This window comes from Notamacropus eugenii, chromosome 2, assembly GCF_028372415.1.
Source record: "Notamacropus eugenii isolate mMacEug1 chromosome 2, mMacEug1.pri_v2, whole genome shotgun sequence".
Taxonomy (NCBI): Eukaryota; Metazoa; Chordata; class Mammalia; order Diprotodontia; family Macropodidae; genus Notamacropus; species Notamacropus eugenii.
Genome location: NC_092873.1, coordinates 225,856,381 through 225,875,461, shown reverse-complemented (window position 1 = coordinate 225,875,461; position 19,081 = coordinate 225,856,381). Strand labels below are relative to the sequence as shown.

General features: G+C 37.2%; 1 protein-coding gene across 2 annotated transcripts in view; it reads left to right on the top strand.

Annotated features, from left to right (window-relative positions):
* The first annotated feature begins 682 nt into the window (after window positions 1-682).
* The window catches only part of TXLNB (taxilin beta), an 85,639-nt gene continuing 67,240 nt past the window's right edge, over window positions 683-19,081 (top strand). For both annotated transcript variants that reach the window (XR_011974566.1, XM_072643468.1), the window contains exons 1-2: window positions 683-772; window positions 16,945-17,406. Coding sequence is in view for 1 of the 2 variants with exons in the window: in XM_072643468.1 (XP_072499569.1) it covers window positions 16,959-17,406 (448 nt within the window). In the remaining variant the exon portion in view is untranslated. The remainder of the gene's footprint in view (window positions 773-16,944; window positions 17,407-19,081) is intronic.

Sequence of the window (19,081 nt, the reverse complement as noted above, 5' to 3'; positions counted from 1 at the left end):
TGTTTGCTTTGTTTTGGTTGTTTCAAGACGTACAAGTAAATATCATCCCATCATAAAGAAAGTGTTTCATTTCTTACATTGTTAAAGTCATATATCTCTCCCTCTCCTCCTCACCCATTTTCTCCATAAGCAATCTGATACCACATACCCAGGAACAAAACACTAATTAATTAAACTAGCATGAGAGGGACAAGGAAGAGAAATTACAAACCATACCGGAGAAATGCTGAATGCCAGAATGAGAAACCCTCCAAGGTGAAAAAATTAACTGACCCAAAATAAAGGTACTCTAGCTGTCAGTATTTCTAGCCTTCAATGCAGTGGGGGAAAGGGCCTCTCCAGTTGTCTCCATTTTTCTTAGAAAAAAATAACAAAGTGGAAGAAACTGTTAAGTGCTAGAAGTTGCCAATTATCTCTGAACACCCCCCACCCCAGGTATCACATTTAAATTTTGCATATTACTTATCCCTCGCTATATATATCATCCAAGCTTCAGTGCCTTGGTCCACCCCCACCCCCCTTTCTCATCTCTCACTCTGTGTGTATGTGTGTTTCCACCTCTCTCTCTCTCTCTCTCTCTCTCTCTCTCTCTCTCTCTCTCTCTCTCTCTCTCTCTCTCACTCTCTCTCAGGAACAGGGGTGAGTGTCTGGCTCTGGTTCCTGCTGTGCCCTGCTGCTGGTTCGCTTGGGGTTTTTAAATTTTGTTTTGTTTTTTAACTACCTCCTTCCTCTGGCTCTCTCTTCCTCTCTTTGCTTTGTTCCTCGCCTACTGGTAAGTTCAACAAACACTTTTTGAAGTAACCTTAAAAGTTGTGAGGTTGGGGTTGTGGGTGGAGGGGAGGTGTGCATCGCCCAAACAGCTCAACTTGGAGATTGACAGTGAACTGCTGAAGCCTTTCCATGGTTTTATTTGTGCATAATAATAATGCTCCTCAGTAAGGTATGGGGGTCCTTTAATCTTCTGCCAAAATTGGTAGTAAAAAATTTTCAGTCTTAAGAATGAAAAAAAGTCAAGATAATAAAGTTTATACAAGAGAAAGTTTTGTAATACTCCCTATTTTGACCACCAGCAATTAATTAGAAGATCAGTATTTGCTCAGAAAAGGACAATTAAAAAGAAACACAGAAATTTTCCTAAACTAGCCTTCTTTCTGATATCGTCAGGCTACTTTTTAGGAAATGAGGATCCCTGAGTGCTCAGTGACTCGTTATTCCTATTTAAAAGCAAATATAATGTGAAAATCCAGAGGGCTTACAATAGATTTACTATATGGAATTAGAGTAATCTTTACACCTGAAAAATACAAGGCAAATTCATATACAAGTTCCACTGGCCGAAACCCAGATCCTGTGTTCACAGGCTACTATTTATATTTATTATTTACAGAATCTGAGTAAATTTGGGTCTGATTTCAACCAAAGAGGACCTCTTTAAGTATACAGATATGTATATGAGTATGTTACCTAATCATTTTTAATGTATTTATTTCAACTTGTTAATTCTTCCCATTGGGGATTTAATTTTTTAAAATAATGTTCTCCTTCTAAGGTTTTCAAAGATGAAGTGTTAACTAAATACCAAACCTCCTTTTAGAAGAGCTTAAAATAACTTCTGGCTGGACAGAGGGTGCCATGTGTCTTTCTGCTGGGGAGAGGCAGAAGCTATATATAGACAGATGTGTGTACCCTACAGGGATCAAATTAAAATGCCTGTGATTAAGAAAAAGAAGAAGTGCTTTATAAAATTGATTGAGAGAAGCCTGGCTAGACAAAAATGCTGTAAAAAAAGGAGAATTTACTTTTTTGTCAGTATTGAGCTGATGCTGGCAGGTTGCATTGTTAAACTGCCTTGGAGGGAAGAAAAGAGAGGGACCTGTCTAAACTGAAGAACTTTTCTGTTTCTTGTTAAGATCTTGGCATTGAATACACTGGTGAGAGAAAGGGTAACAGATCCTGCATCTATTTCATACAGCACCTATACTTACATTATTCCACTCAACATAATATCATTACAAAACACTAAGAGACTAAAATGGGGTCTCTTTTTTTAAGAGAGTAACCAATTTTATTGTTAAAAATAAATGGATCAGTAGGTATTAATAGAACTGATGTCAACAGGAGCCTAAATGCTGGCTTAGGTTAAAGTTACTACAATTTAATGAAGTATATGTAGCAGGTGCCAACGCAAGTTAATCTGCAGTACTTGATAGGACACAGGACAAGACAATCATAGACTCCAAGTTTTACCAGGACTGATCTTTGCCCAATGATTAATAATAAGAGCCAATATTTATATAAAACTTTATGAATTATAAGGTTCTTTTACATCATTTGATCCCCATAGCAACTTTATAAGATCAGTACTTATTAATAATTATCATTATTATTATAAAAATTATTCTATGTTATTATTAATCCCTTTTTGCAGGTTCAGAAATGAGACTAGAGAAGTTAAATGACTTTCCTATGGTCACACAGTAGATATCAAAGGCAGAAAGCCAAGACTTAGGTCTTCTGTCAGGAATAGAACTTGAGTCACTTCTGACTGCACATTCAGAGTTTTTTTTCCTTTAAACCACTGTGCTCTCAGGTTTCTAGCTTTTGGATAGAATGTAAAACAACAAATATCTTTGCTTCCAAAATCTACTTAAATTGAGAATTCCAACTTGTTTCCAAACGAGCATTGTGGGTAATTCTCCCTGTTATTTATAGTAAAGTAAGTTCTTTAAAACAATATTTAACGCACCTATTAGTGTCATAGAATCAATGATCTTACCTGTTATTCACTCAGATGCAACCACAGTAACATCAGTGTGGATGTTCTTTCCAATGATGCAATTGACAAATCATCTATGCCTGCCCATCTTATGCTTGACCATGTTCTCCCTGCAGCTTGCTATTGAGGGAGTGCTGCCATTGTGCTAAAAAAACAAAACAAACAACTTTACTTTCTCCTCATGTCATAAAAATACCAGTGAAGCACATGAGGTGACAGCTATCTCTCAATCTTTCCACATGACTAGCACATCTCTTCTTTCTATCATGTATTTTTGTCATCTTTTACTCGTTTTTCTTTGTAGCTCTTTATGTCCTGAGTGTTACAACCTGACACACACATATATGCATTCATATATATACATACACATACATATAAACCCATGTGTCTCTCCATTGTTTTTTGAATGATATTAATTTTTAATTGTTCATAGATTATAGCATTCTATGCCTTGCCACCATGTGACCAGGACAGAATATTGATATTGAAAAAACAGTACTAATTTTCTAGAAAAAGTTTTAGCGTACTTAATGGAGAATCACAATTTCATATATATATATATTTACACACATGAAGACAGATAGAGACACTAGTGGATGAGGTCTATAATTTATCCATCTGTGTCATGCTCAAAAATGCAAATGGATGAGTGGTCCCATCCATTTGAAAGTTCCCTCCAGTAATGCATATCTTGATTCAACCATGCCTTCCCAACCCATGTGTAAGGCTTACCTATATTCTCCCAAAAGTTCACCACAGGGGATCCATCCAATGTTCTGCAGGCTTTTCTCACTTCCAGCATTTTAAGGTATCCATGGAATGCTTTGGCTGTCCACTTGTCGTATCTCAGTCTTGACAAGTGAGCAACCCATCTTCTTTTCCTATCGTACAATTCCTTTATACCTTCCTTCACTCCTGTTCTGTTTCAGTTTCCTATTGGTTATATGCTGTAGCCTCTTCATAGTCACCATGTACTTTTTCATTGCTCTCTATGAAAGTCACATTTTTAGCTCTTTGTAGGTAATGGTGTTCCATATCTTACTATAGCCAGTAAAATGTTAGTATTGAAAAAATGAGGCTTTATTTTCATGCAAGGCTTGAAGTCAGTAAAAGAGCTCTCTAGTTTCCAAAAGCAATTCAACTTTCTCTCCTCCTCCACTTTGACATTCAGGGCCCATCTTGTCCATTCACACTCTCTATTCCAGATATAAATATATGTATAAAATGTGTATATATGTGTATACACACATGCACATATGTAGGTATATACTCACATGTATATATGTATATGTACCTATATACACACATATAAATATAGATATACACACCGTTGAATAAGCTCTATAAAGTATTCATCCAAATGTATGTTGAAATCTGTGCAATAAACTTTCTTCATTCACTTGTCCTTTCTGCACTGATGAAGAAGCCAAATTTTTTGAGTGATTACAGATTTCTTCCAGGAGTCTCTACAATGTTATGGGACTTGATAAAATCATCACAATGTCATCTACAAAAAGAAGTATCTGGAAGACCACATCATTCACAGGGAATCTCTTTTCCCAGAGCTCTATGCTCAGTCTCTGCCATCACAGGGGTCACTACCCGTGGAAAGCCTCAGCTGATGTTTGTTATCATTATAGATGTGTTCTACTGCAGAATATTTCTTAAAATAGCCAACTTGTTCTCTGTCTCAAGAATGCCCTTCCAGATGATTTTCACCAAGTTTTTATATAGATGGGAAAGTAACCACATAGGACAACAGTTGTTAATGTTCTCTTGCTCACCTTGGTGAGGGATAGGGCATTGATAAGCTTGGAGGTTTTCCCCCCTTACCTTTGATGCTTTCTCTTCCTTCAGGTACTTTGTGACTCCATCATATTCCCACAGTTTTGCCTTCTCCAACACAGATCTTCTCCTTGTACCCTTGGTCTAATCTACCTACTTTCTCTCTCTTTGTTCTCTTTAATACGCCACTTCTATCTTCTCTCTTAATAATAAATTCTCTTAATATGTCTCTTCTATCTCACTCCAGTATATCCAGGACTGTGATGCTAGATTCTAGATAGTCTTTGGTGATGAAAAAAGTTCTATACACAGTGTACAAATCCTTGCAGATCTTTTCCATCTTAAAAAATATTTCTTGTCCTCCATCAAATTTCCTCTCTTGGGGGGATTTTGTTTAATTGTGTCTCCCATGAAGTTTCTTTAAACTAATTTTACCCTCCACTGCTTCTTTGTGTGTTTTGAGATGAAGCTGTTCATCACCTTATATTATCCTGTTATATAAGATCTTACAAATAAATTTGTATTCTAAAAAGGTGTTACTTATGGCTGCCATTGATCAAGTCAAGTGTTTCTAAGATGCTTTTTAGGCACTTTTGATCTTATTGTTATAGCAATTAATCTATTTTGGTTAAACTTCTGTATGTAATCTGTCTATATCCTTTCAATCAATTAAACATTTATGAAGTGTCTACTATGTGTCAGGTACTGTGCTAAGTGCTGGAGATATAAAAAGAGGCAAAAGATGGTCTCTGACCTCAAAGAGCTTATAATCTAATTTCTTCCAATCACATTCCATTTTCATGACCAACATCTTGATTAAATGGGTTGAGGTTTTTGTTTTAATTGCATACAACATCTTTTTTCCTTTTTAAAATTCTTTCTTCTACTTTTATATTAATTTTAATCTTTGCCCTAACAAATACATGTTCTGACCATATACAGCCAATTTCTTAAAGAATGAATCCCATAGCCAAGCTCAATGTCTGTCTCACTGGTTGCTGCTGCTTGGGAGGCTGAGGCTGGTGGATTACTTGAGTTCAACAGTTCTAAGCTGCTGTAGGGCTAAGCTAGTCAAGTGTCCTCACTAGGTCTGGCAACAAAATGGTGAGCCCCAAGGAACAGAGAGCCACCAGACTTCCTAAGGAAGAATAAATGGGCCCAGATCACAAAAACATAATAGGTTAAAGCTTCTATGCCAAATAGGCCTGTGAATAGCTGCTGCATTTTCAGCCTAAGAGAGGGACACCCAGTCTTAACTGGGTTCTTTAAAAAAATGAACTCTGTACCAATAATGAATACCAATATAATAATAGAGTAAATTTCATTTTTATGGTGATATTCAGTATTCATCATGTCTAGGGCATTCCAAAAATTTTCTTAAATGACATGTTTGTGATAATATTCATAAGACTTTTATGTAGCACAAAAATTTCTGGCTTTTCATATTTATTCCTGCTACATGTCTTGAAATATATTTCTCATTCTCATCACCTATTCTCACCTTGGCACTGAGGTCACTAAGCATTAAAGTTTGCTTATTTGTTTGTTTGACTGGATCTCTGATTATATTAGTATAGAGAACTCCCTAAGAGGAAAGTTGTATCAATGAAGACCTGAATTTATAGTTTTAGAGGGTTACTGTATCAGTAAGAGTATAAGTGACTTGCCCAGGATCACAGATCTAGTATATATCAAAGACAAATCTTCTAGTCTCTGAAACTGGCTATATATATATGTATATATATATATATATGTATGTATGTATGTATATATATACTACCTCACTTCCTCATCAAGGTATATGTAGATTTAAGTCAGAGGGTCCTCATCAAATTGTTCATAGAATTTCTCTATCTCTTCATCTCTGCAACAGATGTTAATTTATAAACTGCAATTATTTTCTTGATGGTCTTTTGGTAAAAACCTTCTTCAATACAAGCTAACCAAATCCTGAAATTAAGTTTCTTGTTGTCCTTAGTTCACAATAAAAGCAACTTAATTAACTCCTTTATTTGGCTCTCTAAGGAAAATCTGTAAGCCATACTTCTGCTGACTGAAATTCCCTTCTTTGTTTGGTTTCATTTATAGAGAATATCAGGATTTAAAGTAATGTATGTTCACTTGGTCATTGGAAAAACATCTCACACTTAGCATATCAACAGCTAAATTAAAGTTTATACAGTCTAAAACCGTGTGATTCTCAGTTCCCTCTGCCCTCTTTTCTACCACCCTATCACCCTCTCTGCAGAAACAGAAGGGTACCACATAAGCCTGAGGTTATTTTGTGTTTGTCTTTGTTCCATGGGTTGCCATGGTCAAAGAATGAATCACAAAGTGACCAGTCTACCTACTGATCCTGTACCTCTCCATACCTAGCTAGGATAGTCCTCTGAAAGCAGGCTCTGTCCATTGGCAGAATTACACTTCAAGCGTTTCCAGCCTGACTGAACTTGCCAGAGCTTGAGTTCTGTTGGCATAGACTTCAGAAACCAGGATCATTTCTACACCACAATGAGTCATTACAATAGGACTCTGTGAAAACTGTTCAGTGCAGAAATGCATTTTTATTATCTAACGATCATTGCTGCAGCTATGATCCATATTGTAATTTGTCAAAAAAAACTTTTCTTACATATGCATATCCTGAATTAACTCAAATTCCATGTTTTCTGTTAGATTCAGAGACTATCTGGTAACTTTATTATAGTATCTGATGCACAGGAATCATGGTATAGCTGAAAGAGATCTGACTATGAAGTCAGAGGACTTGTGATAAAACTGCAGCTAAAGGTCACTTCATCCCTCCAGAGATCATTTTCTTCATCTGTAGAATGAAGGAGTTGGGCCAGATGGTCTCGATGATCACTTCTGTCTCTAGATTCCAAGATAAACTGTTACCTGATGAGACATGTAGACTATAGGAGTTCAGGACCAATTGGGCTGCCTTGGGATGGAATGAAAGCCTTGTCACTTGAAATCTTCAAGAAAAGTCTTGACCATGGGGTATTTTGTAGAGGTGATCCTTGCTCAGATATGAGCTGTTCTACTTGATCTTCATAGTCAATCAGTCAACAAGCATTTATTTAGGGTCTATTATTTGGCAGGCACTGTGCTAATTGTTGGGGATCCATAGAAAAGCAAAGGAGCAGTTCCTCCTCTCAAGATGCTCATGTATCATGGGGGAGATAACATGAAAATAGCTTTGTACAACAAGCTATAGATAAACAGAGGAAATGCACTATCATTAAGAAAGACCTGGAAAGGCCTCTTGTAGAAGATCAGACTATAGCTGAGACTTGGAGAATGCAAGGAGACTAAGACTAAGAGGGAGAGAATTTTGCCAGTGAAAATGCACAGGCAGGAGATGGAGTGTCTTGTTCAAGGAACAACAAAGAGAAAGATGTCACTGAGTAGTAGAATGGGTGATTGGGTGGAAGGTATAAGAAGACTGGAAAGGGGTGAGAAGACAGGTTAGGAAGAATTCTGAACACCAAACAGAGCATCACTTGAAGGTGATAAGCAGTCATTGTAGTTTATTGAATAAGCAGCTGACATGGTCAGTCCAGAACTTTAAGAAGATCAGGTTGGCAGCTGAGTGGAGAATGAACTCGTTTGAGTACAGGCTATTCGGTAATCCAGGAGTGAGGTGATGAGATCTTTTCCCAGCATAGTGGCAGTATTAGAGGAGAGAACAATGTAAAGACTTCAAAACAGATTGGGCATGGGGAGGGAAGGAGAGAGACAGACAGAAAGAGAAATGAAATGTTGAGGATGATGCCTTGGTTTTGAGCCTGGGAGGCTGGAAAGATGGTAGTGGCTTCCATAGTAATAGGAAAGTTAGGGAGGGAGGGGTTGAGCAGGAAAGATGATGAGTTTGGTTTTATACATATTGTATTTAAGATATCTATGGAACATCCAGTTCAATATGTCCAGTATGCAGTTGGTGACATTCAAGACTGGAGGTTAAGAGACAGATTAGGACTGGATAAATAGATATTTGAATCACCAGCATAAGGATGATATTTCTTGATAGCTGATGAGATCCCTAAGTACAACAGTATATAGAGCCCAGAACAAGTCCCTTTCAGTTCATTAATTTTGGGATTATGCTATTTGGTACAGCTAGCTCAAGTCTTATTATATTTTAAAATATTGCTACATAATCCAAAGAAAAGCTTTTTTCTCAGACATTATGAGGTATGCCAAATAATCTCTCTGAGTTCAGTTTCTTTATTGTAAAATGAGAAGGTAGAGTTGATAAACTTTAAGGTTCCTTCTAGTCTTAAATATGTGACCCTATGATTATAAGCAGTCTTAAAATCTAAAAAAAAAAAAAACCCTCTAAAAATCAAGATGGATTGTTGTCTCAACATACCAAAACTTAACTATTAAACTAAAAAATTGAATGAGTATTGCCTACAATATTGCCATAGAGCTTAATGTCCTTATCATACAGTGCCTCCTTTTCTCCATTTTTCTTGCAATAAGGAAATAAAGAGTTCAGAGTTCAAAGGGACATCATCAGTTCTCTAGTCCAACCTATAACTGAAAAAAGAATCCCTGTTACCACATACCTGAAGTCATCATCTAACCTTTCTTTGAAGGGTCCCAATGTGGGGAAACCCACCATTTCCCAAGGCAATCCATTTCTCTTTAGCATAGCTTTAATTATTAGAAATTTTTTTTCCCTGAAATCAACCCAAAACTTCTTTATTTACAGCTTCCATCCATTGTTCTTAATTCTGCTTTCTCTGTCAACACAGAACAAGTATAATTCCTCTTTCTCATGAAAGCTTTTCAAATATTTGAAGACTGTCCAGTTATGTCCTTCTTGAGTCTCCTCTTTTTTAGGCTAAAATATTCCCACTTTCTACAACCAATCCTTTCAATGAATGGACTTGAATCCCATTACTATCCTGATGACCAGAATTAAACACAGTATTCAGATGACCAAGGCAGATGACAATGAGATTACCATTGGAAGTTATGTTTTTTTTGTTGTTGTTGCCATATCACACATTGGCTGATATTGAACTTGGTAATACACTAAAACAATTTGTTGTTTCATCCAAATATTTTTCAAACTGCTACTTTTCCATGCAAGGACTTGTGGAGCCAACTTGAACCAGCCTATATGAGTTGTGTTAAATTTTCAGTGTGAACATTACATCTCAGAAATTGGCAAACACTACAAAACAGGACTTGATTTATAACTTTTGTTGATTATCTAGAATTAAGGAAGTAATGGATAATGCAGATTAAATTTTAAAATGTCGTGTACTTTTTTTTCACAGAGAGGCAGTTGTTAAACATTAAACCATTGTTAAACATTGGCCTATGACCATGCCACTCCCATTTTATACTTGTGAAATTGTTTTTCTGAATCCAAACATAAGACTTTACATTTATCTCCATTACATTTTATCTTAATGGATTCATACCAGTGTTCTAGCCTGTCATAATCTTTTGACTCTGTCAACCAATATGTTAGCCATCCTTTCCAGATTTGTGTCATGTGAAAATCTGATAAACATGCCATCTATGCCTTTATCCAAGTCATTAATAAAAATGTCAAACAGCACAGGATAAAAAACAGATCCCCAGATACACCACTAGAGACCTGCCATTTTGATACTACACCATTAATGACCACCCTCTGAGTCCAGCCATTCAATCAGTTCTGAATCCATATAATTTTATTATTGCATAGCCCACATCTCTCCATTTTCTCCACAAAATAGTATACTATTAACATCAATGATATACTAAATATTATTAATAGTATATTATTATCAAATGCTTTGCTAAAAGCTAGATGAACTATATTAATAACATTATTCTCATCTACCAGTTCAGTAACTATGTTTTAAAAAAAAGGGAAAATAAGGTACATCTGGCATGGCCAGTTCCTTTGTAAAAGATTTCCCCCTATAGATCTCCCTTCCCTACAAAAGCCATCCCTTAATAACAGAAAAAAAAGAGAAAAACTAAAAAACATAATTTGTTGAAAAAATGTGACATTATATGCAAGACCTGTAGACTGCTCCCCCCTCACCTCTGCAAAGGAATTGGGGAGAAGCCTCCAGGATCTCTTCTTACAACATTCATTTTCAGCTTTTTTGTTACTTTTTCCATTTTCATTGTGGTGTTTCCTTGGCTCTGCTTACTTCACTTTCTATTAGCTCATCTAACTCTTTCCTTGCTTTTTTAAATTCATCATATCATTCATTTCTTATACCATAATAATATTCTATTATTATGCAGGAAAACTTGTTTAGTTATTCCACAATTGATAGGAATCTCCCAGTTGATTCAACTAATTCTGTCATGGGATAGATTTTAATCCCTTCAGTATCCTGGTGCCTAGAAGTAAACACAGTACTTCAGATGGCCAGGGCAAAGTACAGTAAGACTATCCATTCCTTATTCTTGGAATTTATGTTTTTCCTAAAGCAGTCTGAGAGTAAATTTTGTGTTTTTGGTTGCCATATCACATGTTGACTCTTATTGAGTTTGTAGCACACTGAAACCCCCAAATGTTTTTAAATACCCTCAAACTATGTCTTTCCCACAAAAAGTACCATTATAAATATTTTTAGTGGATATGAAGCCTTTCTTTTTATAAGTGAATTCCTTGGGGTATATGTCTAGTAATGGAATCTCTGGGTCAATAGTTATGGACATATTAGCCACTTTATTTGTATAATTCCAAATTGCTTTCTAGAATGATTGTACTAATTCACTAATCCACCAAGACATTAATGTGTTTGTCTTTCCACAATTCTCCCAACATTGACTCTTTCTGTCTTTCATCACTGGAGTGCACGAGAATTCAGAAAAAGAACAGCAGAGCCACATAGGGAAACAGTTTATAAAACTTTATTACTCATAAGAGGGGGAAAAGAATAAATGTAAACAGGGAACAGCCTAAGTGTATGGCTCCCATTGCCTTCTGCCAAGGGTAACACACAGTGGAATGACTTCCTGACATGGATCCTTGCATTGGTTTTCATACTCATGTCAAAAGCACATGGCCCCGTTGGGCTCAAACTTCTATGAACTTTTATACAGAGTCAGCTGGTTCATTCATAGAGGAAGATAATAGTATAATTGAGACCAGTGAAATGAGGGTATTTTCTAAATTGCTTAATAAGGAGTGAGGAATGAGAGAAAGGGACAGGTAACAACTCTAATTATGCCATCCAACAAGAGGTAATGGGGAGTTAATGCCCAGTGTCAAGGTTTATTACCCCTACCATACTTGCATCCTGGGGGCTAGAGCCATACCAGTCAAACTGTTTTTCACTGGTTCATAGTCATCTTTGCCAGTCTGTTGAGTGTGATGCGATGAAACTTCAGGGTTATTGTAACTTTTATTTCTCTTATTATTAGTGATTTAGAGAATTCTTTCATATGGTTGTTAATAGTTTGCAATTCTTTTGAGAAGCATGAATTGTTGTTTCTGTGCAATTACTCCTTCCCTTTATAGTTCCTTACCAACTATCTCTTGAAGGATCTTTTCTGGGATTTTCCAGACATCAACATCAATTTCGCCTACAGTGGGCAGAATCTATTCTCTTCCCTCTTTCTGAAAATGGAGGTAACATTTAATCTTCTCTAATTCTGTACTACTATTCCCATTCTCCTCAATCTGTCAAATATTATTTATGGTGTGAGTATCACCTCTTTTACTATTCAATTTATTATTATTATTAGCTGTTTTATTATTCAATGTTTACTCAGGATAGTTGACTTGAGTTCACCAAGGGTAGGTGTTCTCTTATTGTTGATCTTAGTTATCAACTCCCTATTAGCCATTTTTGTTCTGTTCTTTCCATTCCAAAGGTCCTTCTTTTTGACAAAGAAAATGGAAGTAAAGCTTCTCTGCCCTCTCTCTGTTGCCAGTTATCAATATCCTACCTAATCCAAGCTACAGTCCTATTCCTTCTTTAGCCACCCATTTTCCCTTAATACTGCTGAAAGAAGTCCTTAGGCTTGCATTCATTGACAGTCTTAGTATTCCAGACACTATATTTACAATATATTCTGTGGGTCTTTCCATTCATCCTCTGTTGCCTTCCCAAAGGGCATGTCTTTTAAACATCTAAATTAGAAGCTATATGTGTTGATATGTAACAACAATCCTTGATCCTAAGGAGACAGAGGTAGCTACAACGGAGTAAAGCCCATCAGATATCTACACTATGTCTGGAACCCATAAGGTAACCCCTTGAGATTATGTGGAAGGGGATGGGGTGTGTGGGGATCAGGATATGTAAAGAGGAGGGAACTGGCCCCTGAATATTTCCTTCCTCTCATACCTCTTACTCAGAGAGCCATTCTTCGTAATAGGTATTAAGAAAAGAAGGGGACAGCAGGTCAGTCAACTTAATCACACATTAACCAAGTTTGACAGTATATATAATATTGCCTACTTCTAGATTCCTACATTTTCAGTAAAGGGAGGAAGTCATTTTTGCCTTTCTTCATTATGCAAGGATCAACTATATCATCAGTTGTATAATCATATCTAACAGAAAAATAAGATTTTGCCTCAGGGCACTAACATGGGACTAATTCTCATATTTTGGGTCCTACTTCTTTCTCCCTACAATAGTTATCAGATACAAAGCAGAGACCTAGGATCCAGTCTCCAAAGGACCATTCACAGGAATCCTGCCTTCCCCTCCCCATTTTTCTAACTCCAAAAACCAAAAACAAAATTCTTAAAGATGAGGATTAGAGCTCTCTCTCTCTCTCTCTCTCTCTCTCTCTCTCTCTCTCTCTCTCTCTCTCTCTCTCTCTCTCTCTCTCTCTCTCTCTCTCTCTCACTGTACCTGTACTAGGACTGTCCTCTGCATCCCAATCTCCCACAACCACTACCCTCCCCCCCACTTCCCACTCTGCTCCTCCACTACTTTTGTCAAAAGTGAAAATCAGATTAGAGGGTAATTCATCCATAAACAAAAGAGCAGTTTGTACCTCAGGAGGTGGCCTTTTTGAGTTCCTGTGACTGAAAAAGTCAACATCCTTTGTCCATCCTGTTGATAAGCCTCCTTAGATGACATAAAGTTTATTACTTTATTTATAAAGTTTATAATTATAAACTCAAAGCCCTTCCAAGTTCATAGGAACTGCCAGAGTTTTCACTCCATTAACATTCCCTTCAAGTACCCAGGGCCAGTATCTCCATGAACTAATGAGGCATTGAAGGAGAATGTCCATAAACATGAAGCTGCCCTTCATTATCTAGAAACACATCATGATGCATTTATAACTCTATCCTCTCCTATTGCCCATTCATAAATACAGAGACTAATAGAATGGAAAGAACCTTGTAGATCACCTAGTTCAAATTCCTCGTTTTATAGATGAGGAAACTGGAACTCACAGAGATTAAAGCAACTTGGCCAAACACTGTTACTGATCAACAAAGGCAGGACTTGAACCCAGGACTTCTGACTCTATGTCTAGTGTATTCATCATGTCACATGACCTGCCACCCAGCTCAATAAAAGTTTTCTTCCTCTACTAAGTTTGGTAAGAATTTTGAAAGTACTTGAGGCTCCACATTTTCATTTTAACACATAAGGATTGTCTTGTGTAAGAGAGTTACTCTTCAAAGTACTTCTCAGTCTCTTTTGCTGGCTCCTCATCCTGGTCATGCCCTCTAACCATAGGCATCCCTCGGGGTTCTGTCCTGAGCCCTCTTCTCTTCTCTCTATATATTACCTCATTTTATGATCTCATCAGCTCCCACAAATTTAATTACCATCTCTATGCTAATTATGCCAATCTTGCCCCAACCCCTAGCTGAACTTCAATCTTGCATCTCCATATGCCTTTTAGATATCTCAAACTGGATGTTCAGTAGATATCTGAAACATATCCAAAACTGAATTCATTATCTTTCCCATTAAACCCTACCTCCTTCCTACCTTCCCTATTACTATAGAGAGCAATACTATCTTACCAGTTTCTCAGGCTGACCACTAGAAGTCATCCTCCACTCCTCACTATCTATTATTCCCTCCCCCGCCAATCCAATCTGTTGTTAAAGCCTGTTGATTTCACCTTTGCAACATCTCCTGAATAAACCCCTTTCTTCCTCTAACACCATCACTTTGTGCGTCTGTCTGCCAGAAGTCTCTTCACTCCAAGCCATCTCCCTTCAGCCAGTAAAGTGATTTTCCTAAAGTGCAAGTTGGACCATGTTGCATTCCCTTCATCTCCAAAAACTCCATGACTTACTGACTGTACCATGAACAACACACTCCACCTCTCCGCTCTGGACATTTTCTCTGGCTGTCCCCCACACCTAGAATGCTCTCCCTCCTCCCCTCTGCCAACTGGCTTCCCTGGCTTCTTTCCAGTATCAACTAAAATCTCATCTTTTACTGAAAGCTTTTCCCAACCCCTCTTAATTCTAATGCCTTCTCTCTGTAATTTCTTCTTTATCTTATATATAGCTTGTCTATATATGTTTGTTTGCATGCTATCTCCCGCATTAGATTGTGAGTTCCTTGAGGCAGCAGTTTTTGCCTCTTTTGGCATTCCCCAACTCTTAGCATAGTTGACACATACTCTGACACATACTAGACACTTAAATAAATTGATTGATTGATCCTAAATTTACTGTCTCCTTTGGGGAAGATGTGTTTAAAGCATGTTCATATCCTTCCATTAATGTATATCACCCCTTTCCTCCAAAAGACTACTTCATACTAAACATCCTCCCATACTTTTTGGAACCTTTGGATTTTACTCTGTACTATAATTTTGATCTTTAACTTTCCACCTTGCCCTCATCTCATATTCACCTTAAAGCTTGCCTACTCTAATACTCCTACCCAGATTGTGTCTTATATGAAAGGGAGGAAAGGGAACTGTTGACTCACCTCCAAAAAAACCCCAAAACTTGGGACTAATATTTATTTGATACATTTAAAACAAAAACAGTTGCCTTTGCAACATTTGTTTTTACATTTTAGAACATTCCTACTGTTTGAAAATGATCAAACTATAGTGTTCACATCTTCAGGGATGTGCTGGTAAATGTTTAACTGGCTATGAATACCTTTCTAAGTTTCATCTATATTATTAACATTTTCACCATCAATTTCTTAAGTGTAGAAACTTACAAAACAGTAAATTAATCTCTGGTTTGTACCATTTATAGGTTTCCAAGGTGTAAATAATCACATTAAAAATTTAACAATTAGTTCTGGCAAGCTGTGCAAGCTGGCTCCAACACACCCTTGAGTGGCCAAAGCTGCAATATTTTCATGGAAAAATTTTTGCTTCATCTCTTCTTTCAACTTTTGTGTTGGAACAAGATGTGGCAAAGTCTATCATTATTGTCATTATTATTATTGATTTTCATGTCAGTCAGTACTATTAAGTCATAGAATTTTAGTGTCAGAAGGAAACTTAGGCAAAGGAAATACTCTCTGTGAAAGAATTTACCACAAATAAACTACACTTTATGTAAGTTACTATTATTGTCTAGTTCAACTCCTTTGATTTCTATATGGAAACTGAGTCTGAGAGATCACTGATTAGTGACTTGCCCAAGGTCATACAACTAGTGTTAAAGTTGAGAGTAGGACTTGGGTTTTCAGACCCGCCTACAGCTCTTTCTACTACACTATAAATGGTTATTTTGATTGATACTTCTGTCCAACTCTGAGATTTTATGATTCTGTTTCTAACTATTATACTTTCCAAATAGTGATCATTTTAAAATTACAGGCAAGCAGAAGGTTGCCTCATACAAGTTATCATTTTAGTTTCAAATTTTTTTTATGTCTAATACTACAACTGAGAAATCTTCCCAAATTGTAATTGTGATATTAATAAAAATTTGTACAATATGAAAAAACATATAATTTGGAGGGGGTTATTTACGAGTGGTTCTCCTCCCAGGTTATGACCCTAAGTTGTACTAGATAAGAAAATGGGAGCCCTAAAGTAAAATTGCTCAGGTTGATCCACCCTGAGTCAAATGTTAATGTGAACACAGGAAAAAATTGATTGTAATTATAGTTTCACTCTCCATAATAGAGAATGGTAGTTACCTTTCTCCACTCCCCGCCTCCATAGTATGGAGAAGAAGAAGTTAAGGGAGGATGGAGAAAGAGAAAGGAGGATAGAAATCCTGTGTTGATAGAGAGCTTTTGAAAGGAAAAAATGGCTTCAAAAACATTCTTTCCATTCCAATTCTAATAACAGAAGTTTATGAATGTGAGTCCTGTTTAGACAATAGGCCTGTAATAGCCTTCTGTTTGGATATGTGTAATAAACCCATTCAAAATCAGCATTGCTTTATCTCATTCATGCACAGTTGGGAGAATGACATTAAACCTCATTATGTTTGACACCAGATACTAGACCAAGCATGGAGAGCAACCAGAACACAGACCTGTCTGCTGAACAACAGCCACCCCCTTCTACAGAGAGCAACACTCCATTGTTATTTCATCACAATGGCCTGGATGAACAAACAGAGCAAAATCCAGAGTCTACATCTCAGGTACCTGAGAAAGAAGCAAGTGCTGTCCCTGAAAATGTGGGGAATGATATTTCCGAAGAGCTCAATAGGCAGCTGGAAGACATTATAAAGACCTATGGGTCTGCCTCCAGCCTAGTGGGGAAAGAGAGCTGTGTGAAAGATAAGGAGAATTCTGAGAAGGCAGAAATCTTCAACCACGAGGAAGGAGAATATGAAGATGCAAATGATGACAATGAGAAAGAACCAACAGCTGCTGGAGAAGCCCCCACATCTGCAGTCAGGGAGTCTTTCAACAAGGGACAAAGACTGGAAAAGAAAATCCTAAAAGGACTAGGCAAGTAACGATATAACTAACACGGGGCATTTCTTTAATTCATTTCTCCTCATGACTAATAATAGCAGCAACTAGCACCTATATCACTTTAAGGTTTTGCAAAGCACTTTACATATATCTTCTCATTGCATGCACGTAACAACTCTGAGAGGTAGGTATTACTATCACCTTCATTTTACAAATGAAGAACTTAAGTCTGAGAGAGGTTAAGTGACTTGCCCAAGGTCACACAGCTGGTAAATGTCCAAGACAAGAATCTAATTCAATTTTTATTGACTCTAAGTCCAGTGATCTTTCCACTATACCATTTCTTCTTTGAGTCTTCACAAAGTGCCACAACTCGCCCCGGGTAATGACACTGTATGGAAATTTGTTTCTACACCAAAAATTCAATCCATTCCACCAATCATTAGCATCCACCATGAATGGGTAAAGTTTTATGCCAAGTTCTGGAGATAAAAAGGCAAAAGGAAGATAGTCCCTGCCCTCAAGGAGTTTACATGCTATTGGGGGATGGAGAGGATAAGGAAGATACAATGTGAATAGAAATAAGTTAATGTAAAGTATAGAAAAAATAACTGTGTGTAGTAATTTTAGAAAGTAGAGAGTGCTGATGAATAGCCATAACAGAAAAGACTTCACAAAGGAGACCATGGATTATCCTATGAGAAAGAAGTAAAGAGGGATTTCATTCAAGACATTCAAGATATGGCCATGGAGGTGAGAAGTCAGAGGGCAGGAATGGTATATACAGGGAACCACTAAAAGGCCAGTCTGACTGAAACAGAGATTGAGGAAAGGAAAGTCATGTGAAGCAGGACTGAAAAGGTAGAAAGGATATATAATGTATAGGACTTCAAATGTTTATATTTTATTCTAGAGGCAATCAAGAGTCATTAAGGGTTTTTGAGTATGGAGGATACTGGCATGGTCAGGCCTGTGTTTTAGGCATATCAGTTTGACAGATATTGGGGGGTATATTGGACAGAGAAGAGTTGAGAGGTAGAAAGAACAAGTAGGTGGCCATTGCAGTAGTCCAGGTGGGAAGTGATAAAGGCCTGGACTAGGGGAAAAGAGAGACTATGTGAGCAGAGGGCACGGGGTGGGTACAAGACATGTCATAGAGGCAGAATGAGCTATGTGGAATAAGAGGGAAGAAAGAGTCAAGGAGAACTCTGAAGTCTGAAACTCGAGTGATTTGGAAGTGTGGTAACGCTCTCAACAGAAACATAGAAAGATCAGTGAAAGGAGTCAGTGTGTTCTGGTGGAAAACGTCAGAACCTGAGTTCAAATCCTGGTTCTACTGCTTACTATAACTTATGTAAACTTAGATAATTTATTTGACCTCTCTCAGTCTCATTTTTCTCATCAGTCAAATAAATGAGTTGAACTATGTGGTCTCTAAAGTATTCTTTCAGCTCTAAGCCCCATGATCCAGTTTGGAGGAGATTTGTAGATGGAATTAAGATTTTAATTAGGTATCAAAAAGGGAACAGGACTGAATTAGGTGGCTAAGATGGGGTAGGGGAGAGGTGGAATTCCAGGCAAGATTCAGTAAAGGCCAAGAGGCAGGAACTTACCTGGTATATTTGAGGAACAGTGAAGGAATAGTGTGGCTATGTGAAAGGGTTCATAATGAGGATGGAGGTGATAAATTTCTATCCATGTGGAGGAC